At 33.7% G+C, this 7,974-nt stretch overlaps 1 protein-coding gene and 2 long non-coding RNA genes across 3 annotated transcripts; all 3 read left to right on the plus strand.

Annotated features, from left to right (window-relative positions):
* The first annotated feature begins 581 nt into the window (after nt 1-581).
* LOC111403791 lies at nt 582-3,497 on the plus strand. The gene is made up of 3 exons (XR_002704538.1): nt 582-697; nt 2,236-3,250; nt 3,331-3,497. It is a non-coding gene; the product is annotated as an uncharacterized LOC111403791 (long non-coding RNA).
* A 13-nt stretch (nt 3,498-3,510) lies between these two features.
* On the plus strand, nt 3,511-4,441 carry LOC111403792. The gene is made up of 3 exons (XR_002704539.1): nt 3,511-3,733; nt 3,851-4,032; nt 4,175-4,441. It is a non-coding gene; the product is annotated as an uncharacterized LOC111403792 (long non-coding RNA).
* A 418-nt stretch (nt 4,442-4,859) lies between these two features.
* Nucleotides 4,860-7,594, plus strand: LOC111403793 (spermidine hydroxycinnamoyl transferase-like). Its single transcript, XM_023032413.1, has 2 exons — nt 4,860-6,501; nt 6,943-7,594. The coding sequence occupies exons 1-2, from the start codon at nt 5,561-5,563 to the stop codon at nt 7,505-7,507; spliced, it is 1,506 nt and encodes a 501-aa protein (XP_022888181.1). The 5' UTR covers nt 4,860-5,560; the 3' UTR covers nt 7,508-7,594.
* Nucleotides 7,595-7,974: the final 380 nt, after the last annotated feature.

Genomic DNA, 7,974 nt, shown 5'->3' on the forward strand with positions numbered 1-7,974 from the left:
GCACAGAGTAACTCCAAGACCACGAGCTTAGTTGTGGAACAGTTTCATCATTATAAGCCCCATACCTTTAACAAGATGGCTAGCTAGTTGGCAGTTGAGGAATGTATAAGGGATTCGGAACGAATCTTCAAGCATCTCAGCTGCAACTGATGCCCAAAAGGTTTTATATGTGAAGTTCATGCTAGTCGATGCAACGAGCCACTGTTGAGAGTCCGTTTCACGTACTAGGACTAAGGCACAAAAAAGCAACCTTACTTGGGCACATTTCAAAGAGGAGGAGATGGAAAAATATTTTCCATAAGCTTTAAGGAATCGTAAGGAGACAGAATTTCTGTAAGTTAAACACGAAGAGATGGCACTGATCGATTATGAGAGGAAGTTCGAACAACATTCTAGTTATGTGATACATCTAGTAGATACAAAGCAAAAGAAAGCTAAAAAGTTCGAACTTGGACTTCGCCCAGGAATTAGAGGAATCATGGCATGTCATGAATTTATCGTGTATAGTCATGTTCTACAACGAGCTCACGTAATTTCAAATTAACTAGAAATTGATTAGAAAATTCAAGAAAGCATTGACTTTTTAGGAAAGAGGAAGTGGAATGGGCCGAACGAAGGTAAAGGAAATGGACGAAATAAGAAAACCCTTATTCAAACTCATCTTCCTCTCCTGTTCAATGTGCCGCATCTGTAAAAGGTAAATATCAAAATTTCTCTTCTTTGTTCTTGAATCCATATTCTAAATCTTGTTCTTCCATTAATGGACTTCTACAGCAAGTTTGATTACTTGTAAATACCTTGATTTTCATTGTCCTTTTTTTCTGGAATTTTTTATCTTTTCCTTCTAGATTCTAATTAATTTAGGGATAAGAATTATCTAATTTTCATATTTTGTAGTTTTCGAATAACAATTTCCCCCGTAACATTGTTGTTCATAGAAAGCTTGTGATGTTTGATACTTGGTGTTGTTTATAAATATTTAGTCTGAATGGTTGTACTGTGCATTTGAAAGAGCAAGAACCTAACCTTTTCTCCACATAATTCTATTATCTTTCCCTTTATTCGTTGGCTAGATCATTGTTGACTTGTTTTTTATTAGGCTTAACATAAACTAAATTGCTTTTGTTTCATTATCTATAGATATCTTTCATTACAAAATTATACAGTACAAATATCCAGTATAATCTATGAAAAATTAATATACTTCATGGTTTGACTTTGATAATGATTGTCGCTTACAAATTTGGTCTTCTGAAATTCAAATGATAATGGTGGTTTCTTGGAATCTTAGTACCCATAGGAAATAAAAATCTTTTTCCTTGACTTCTAAAGCTTGGAATTAGTTATCATTGCCCTTTAAGTTTCTATTTTTAATCGAGTGGTTTCTTTGCTTTTTCGTCTTGAGAAAGGGCTGTGGATATATTTAACAAATTCAATTTTGCATTAAAAATTTATCCTAAACATTTAGTCAGTATCTTTTTTGCATTAGAAATTATGAAGAACATAGGATTGTGGATATATTTAACAAATTCAATTTTGATTCTTAATACTTCATTGTTGAGGTGTCATTTCATAATCGCAAGAATGTAAATGCATTGCACCATAAGAATTTTATGTTTGGTAACCCAAAATAAGTTCCAGTTTATGCCGTATCTAACAATTTATATAACTGTTAGATAGATTCTGGATTGTACTTGTGCCATTGTGTAATCCCAAACCTTTCCATCAATAAAGTAACTTGAGTTTTGTTCCTTTTTTTCCTGCCTTGGTTTCTGTCCACTTCAGGTTTTTAATTTCTCTCCTCTTCAAGATTTAAGGTTTTCAAGCAGGTTTTATGGCTTCTAAACACCGTTTTTTATTGTATTCCTCTCTCTCTCTTACCAGAAACTTTTATCTTTTCCTCCTGGATTTCGATTAATTTAGGGATAGGAATATTTACTTTTCATATTTTACAGTTTTCTACCACCAGTTTTGATATTTGTGAAATTTATTGGATCTTGTTGTTTTTTCTCCCTATAATTCTTTATTAATTTCTTGCATATTGGATTTTTTATTGTTCACATAATAAAAGTATAGATTCTTGACTGCGCCGTTGTTTAATCCCAAACTTTAACCATCAATAAAGGAACTTGAGTTTTGTTCCTTTTTTCACCTGCCATACTTGGTTTCTTGGTTTGAAAATTATATGTACTCTATCTAACTATGGTTCTTTTAATTTATGGGTCTTTTACTTAGGAATTAGGATGGACATCAATACTCAATCTTTGGAAAGGCAATTTATAGGTTCCACACCTTCTAGCTGGGCAAAGACTGATCCTTAATGCAAACACTTCTCGTCTAGTCGTGACATTGATGGTACACATGTCTTTATTGCAACAATAGCTTTAAAGGTGGGGGAATTAGTAGAATGAAATACCATATTGCTGGAATTATAGATCAAATATCTCAATGTAAGAAAGTTCCTTTTGATGTTCGATTTAAATTTCAAGGAATTCTTAAGGATATAACTTAAAAGAAACTAGATGCTAAAGAGGCTCATGATTGTACTTTTAGGGATAATTATATAGATTTAGAAATTGGAGGAGAGGAAATAGAAGAGAAAATTCAAGAAATACATGTGTCTTCATAAAAACAAAGGAAAGAGGAAAGCAAGTGACAAGATTGAAGCATATTTTACTCCAAGGACCACTCCTGGATCTCAGCCTAGTTTAAAGAGTGCTTTAGCTAGTAAACAAGCAATAAAGAGAGCCCATATGTCTTGGGCTAAGTGGTTTTATGATGCTTGCATTCCATTTAATGCTTTGCAATCACCTTGGATAACATGTTTGGGGAGGATTGTTTGATGGCTGTGAAAATTGTGGATCCTATTATAAGATTGTTACAAATTGCAAATTCAGATGAAAAACCTTCATTGGGTCATATATATGAAGGGATGCATAGGGCACAATAAGGAATCAAGAATAAATTCTTAAATAAGAAGAGATTGTACAAACATTACACTGATATAATAAAGGAGCGATGGGATAAACATCTTCATCTCAACATACGTGCAGTAGCTCACTTTTTTAATCCTGCTATCATATATGAAGAAAGAATTTGTCAAAAAGTAGAAGTCATGCAAAGTCTATTCAATTTGCTTGAAATAAAATAGCATTTGTAGTGATGAGACAAAAGTAATGAGGGAGATAAGGCTGTGGAGGGAGTTTTGGAAAGCAATCTGCACGTAATAGTAGAAAGTCATTACAACCTGGTAAGAATTTGTATTTAGTTTTTTGTTGTTTATTTTTAATAGTTCTTAGCCCTTAAAACCAATTTTATTAAATTATGTAGATAAATGATGGAAATTGTGTGGATCTAACGCTCCTACTTTGCAAAAGACAGCTGTTCGAATTCTTGGTCAAGCAGTTTCTTCTTCGAGATGTGAAAGGAAATGAAGTGTCTTTGAACGTATTCACAGGAAAAAAAGAAATAGATTGGAGCATCAAAGACTCAATGATCTTGTCTAACCAATTTTATTAAATTATGTAGATAAATGATGGAAATTGTGTGGATCTAACGCTCCTACTTTGCAAAAGACAGCTGTTCGAATTCTTGGTCAAGCAGTTTCTTCTTCGAGATGTGAAAGGAAATGAAGTGTCTTTGAACGTATTCACAGGAAAAAAAGAAATAGATTGGAGCATCAAAGACTCAATGATCTTGTCTACGTTACGTATAATTTGCAATTGAAGGATAGGTATATAATTTTAAACTTTTTACCACTTCAGGAGTCTATTTTAATGACTCATTTATTTGATATCTTTTTTTATTTTTTTTAATTTTATCTAACTACTACTCATTTACAACCTTATAGACGTTATTATAAGAAGAGATCTTATGATCCAGTTGATTATGAGTGTATTGACAAAATAAACTTTCGGATAGAGGAAGACGTGCCACCACAAGATTTCAAGTATGAAGACCTAGATAATGCTATTTATGAAGAAAACGCAATTTCCAACGTTAAGGATCTTGAAATTGACGATAATGTTCAAGGTTTGTAAGTGTAATAATTTGAACTTATTGTTTTTACTTTTTTTTTTTAATATTATTCATGTATTTTTATCTAATATATTGTTTCTTCTTATTTTTGTATTTTAGATGTTATTCATCGTTTCTTCTTATTTTTGTATTTTAGATGACAATGAAAATAAGGATGAGATTAATACTCAAGAAATGGGAGATTTAGACGCACTAGATGTTATTCATCGTTTTGATAGTTCAAGTGATTGTGGAAGTGATCAAGGGTTTTACGCTTATAGATGAAAATGATAAAGGCGAAATTTAACTGTTTAATCTTTTATGTTTAGTGTACTTTTTAGTTCCTTTTATTACTTGAAATTTTTTATTGGTGATAGTTGATGTGAAACTTTTAAATTTTAGCTATTTTAGTTTTCATGTTATTCAGTTATTGACATTATTGTTTATTTTATGTTATTTACTTATAAAATATTTTAAATTATATAATTGGACTGAGTAGCAACTTAGTTGACTGTAATTGATTGATTTTGTGATTTGATGTAAATATTTACTTTTCATTCTTTTCTTTCTTTATATATATATATATATATTATATTATATTATTTTTATTTTATAAAAGTCACCGGTTCAACCCCCGGTTCAAATACGAAGCTGTGAGAAGAAGGTAAATTTTTTGAAGTCTGGAGAATAGGAGATCAAGTATCTAGGATTTTTTACCTAGATAAGATAATTTTGGGACGAAATTCATTTAAAGAAAGAAAATTATAATGCCCCAAAAATTTTATAGGATAAAACCATTTGCTCTATCTGCTACATTTTATATGTTGGCAAATTTGGGGTTGAAGTGATACATGTATTAATTTTTATTTTATTTGGATCAAATATTAAATATTGATAGAGTAGTAATAAGTAAATCAATATTGTAACTTGGTAGATAGCTCATATTTAATAATTTATTTTAGGTTTGAGAAAAAGTTGATTTGAATAAATCAGCATCAAGATATTACAATTTGAAGAAGTTGTTAAAAACTAGTATTTCAATTGAATTCTAAATTTGGATGTAAAGGGAGATGCTGTCTCGCGTAGGAAATGTTATATGGTTTATTTATACGATAGGTTGACTAGTAGGTCAGGGAGAAAAGGTAGGTCTTTATTTTTTTCATATTCTTTGATTTTGGGTTTTATAGCGATGCCAACCACGAGTATCATACATGGCATGTCACGATTTTTATGGAGTAAATTGTCTTTGACTAGAATTAATTTACATTACCGAGTATTTTTTGAATTCCCTGCACAGACTGGGGTCCATTTTCATGTGTGTGCATTTGAACTACGGTCCACTTCCATGTATGTATGCCTGCACAGGCCTTGTGCAAGTACCACAAGTGGTATTTTTTACAATAAAACTTTTCAAACAAATAATTTGGACATACTTTTGGTGACAGGCCCATGTGGCACCGTCGCTCCAATAGGGGCCGTCACATGGGGCTGACATCAAAATTCTGACCATATTATCTGTCACTCCAACAAGTTTGGATTTTTTATGCATGGGACCCATCTAGGTGTGAGGGTCCGTAGGAACCCCAAGCCTAGTATAGCAGCAAAGTCCTTAAAATGCCAGCAAACTAGTAACCACTCATTTAAGAGTGAAAAGCAGAAGACCTCCATATTCACTCCCTTTTCCTCTCTATCCTGTACGAAAATGGTGACCGCAGCAGCAACTCACACAGTACAACCCACCGAGTCGACTCCCAATGAGATCATGCAGTTATCAGAAATTGATCAAACTAAGACACTCATTCATGCTCCTACTGTCTACTTTTATCGCCTCAACGAGGATATTCTATATTCTCATGCAATCCAAATTCTAAAAGAGTCTTTGAGCAAAGCACTTGTACTGTTCTATCCGCTAGCGGGGCGCCTCCATGAGATTGGCGGAGGTCGCCTCGAGCTTCATTGCAACGCTGAGGGAGCGACTCTGGTCGAAGCTGAATCCGAATTGATGATTGAAGACTATGAAATTCAGGATTTTGTTCCAAATGAAGCAATGAGAGAGCTCATTCCAAAAGTAGATTATATTGCAACTCCAATTCATGAACAACCATTGGTTTTGGTACAGCTTACTAAATTCAGTTGCGGGGGTGTTTGTCTGGGCTTGGGCATTTCACACATTTTAGCAGATGGAATAAGTGCGATTCATTTTGTTAGTGAATGGGCCAAAATTGTCCGCGGGGAGATGACTAGTATCGTCCCACTTCTCGACCGAAAAATTCTGCGGCTTGGGGATCTACCGTCCGCTCCGAAATTCGAGCACATAGAGTTGACACCACCACCGCTCTTGGTAGGGCGCTCGGACAATATGGAGGAGCGGAAGAAGCCAACGACGGTTGCTATGATAAAGCTAAGCAAACAACAAATCAATGAGCTGAAGAGCAAGGCCAATGAGGAGACACCGTACAAAAGCATCGTACGTCCATATACCAGGTAATAGAAACAGTCCAATTATGTAGGACCATTCAAGTCTTGAGTACAGCAACTTGAATACAAAATCAGATTTGTAATAAATTTTAATAAAAATTGGTAAAATATGTGATTGAAAGTTGTTGGTTCAATGAAATACGTGGTTAAAAATTGTGAACAAATTTTGGGATTACGTGCAAATTATTTCATCTTGAGAACGTGTGATTCAAAACGGATTTGAGGAAAAAAGAGTTTTAAAACAATGGTAGACACGTCGGTTGGTAACACGATTTGTGCTTAGCACATGTCTAAGATAGTGAATTCACATCCCACAATTCTTGATCAATTGTATTTTTAATTTTAACTAATTGTGAAATGTGTGCCCCTTGCTATGTGATAAGCCGTTGGTTCTACATTACATAGCATTCTACTTTATAAAAGTATATATTTGGGTTTGCCCTATAGGTACGAAGCTGTGGCCGGACATATCTGGAGGTGCACAACCAAGGTGCGGGGGCATAAAAACGAGCAACTAACGAGATTACACTTGGCAGTCGATTTGAGAAATAGAATACAGCCACCAATACCAAAGGGATACTTTGGAAATGCCGTTATACGTCAAGCAGCAATTGCAACAACAAAAGACTTACTTTCCAACCCTTTAGCTTACGCTTCAAGTAGAATACGAGAATCAATCGATAAAGTAACAGATGAATATATAAGATCATATCTACTTGTCGCAAATCAACAAGATATCTCTTGGCTTCGCAATTTTCCTACCAAAGGGTGTTCATTGGGATCTTTCTATGGAAACCCTAACATGGAAATCACAAGTTGGACATCTATGTCTGTATATGAAGCTGACTTTGGGTGGGGAGATCTCATCCACATGGGCCCTGCAGAAATGGGTTTTGATGGGAAATCATTTATTATTCCTAGTTGTGAAGGGGATGGATCAATAATGGTTGCATTTTGCCTGCAGACAGAGCATATTGGGACTTTCAAACAGTTGTTCTATGAAGAAATATGACCATTTATGTTCTCTCCTTAAAACGTTTGTTTAAATCATGTCTTGTTTACAATATGTTTGGATAAATCAAATATTTGTTCTTGCTTATGGCTCAAGAAATTATTTAGAGCCTGTTTGAACCACATTATAATGAGAATGAGAATGAAAAATAGAACCGTTATGGGCCCCACACCAGAGATAGAAATTCAAAAAAGATGGTTTGATGTGATGAATAACGATTATATTTTTCATTTTAATGAGGTAAAAATGTGGCTCAAACAGGGGCTTATTAGGAAAGTAAAGTGGAATTACCTTGAAAACAACTTAAGCATTATGCCACTGTTTGATATTCATTTTAATGAGTTTTTTTTTTTTTAATCAAATCTTATTTTCCTACTGTACATGCCTGATCACATGGTACAGGAACTCAGATTTTTAACAGGATAGATATAATAATAATAATAATAATAATAATAATAATAAAGGTT

This window comes from Olea europaea, chromosome 11 (assembly GCF_002742605.1).
Source record: "Olea europaea var. sylvestris chromosome 11, O_europaea_v1, whole genome shotgun sequence".
Classification (NCBI taxonomy): Eukaryota; Viridiplantae; Streptophyta; class Magnoliopsida; order Lamiales; family Oleaceae; genus Olea; species Olea europaea.

Excerpts from the sequence above, each read along its gene's own strand:
- LOC111403793 (XM_023032413.1), top strand. The coding sequence starts at position 5,561 with ATGCATGGGACCCATCTAGGTGTGAGGGTCCGTAGGAACCCCAAGCCT. Across the intron at positions 6,502-6,942 it reads ATCGTACGTCCATATACCAG|GTACGAAGCTGTGGCCGGAC; the intron begins GTAATAGAAACA and ends TTTGCCCTATAG.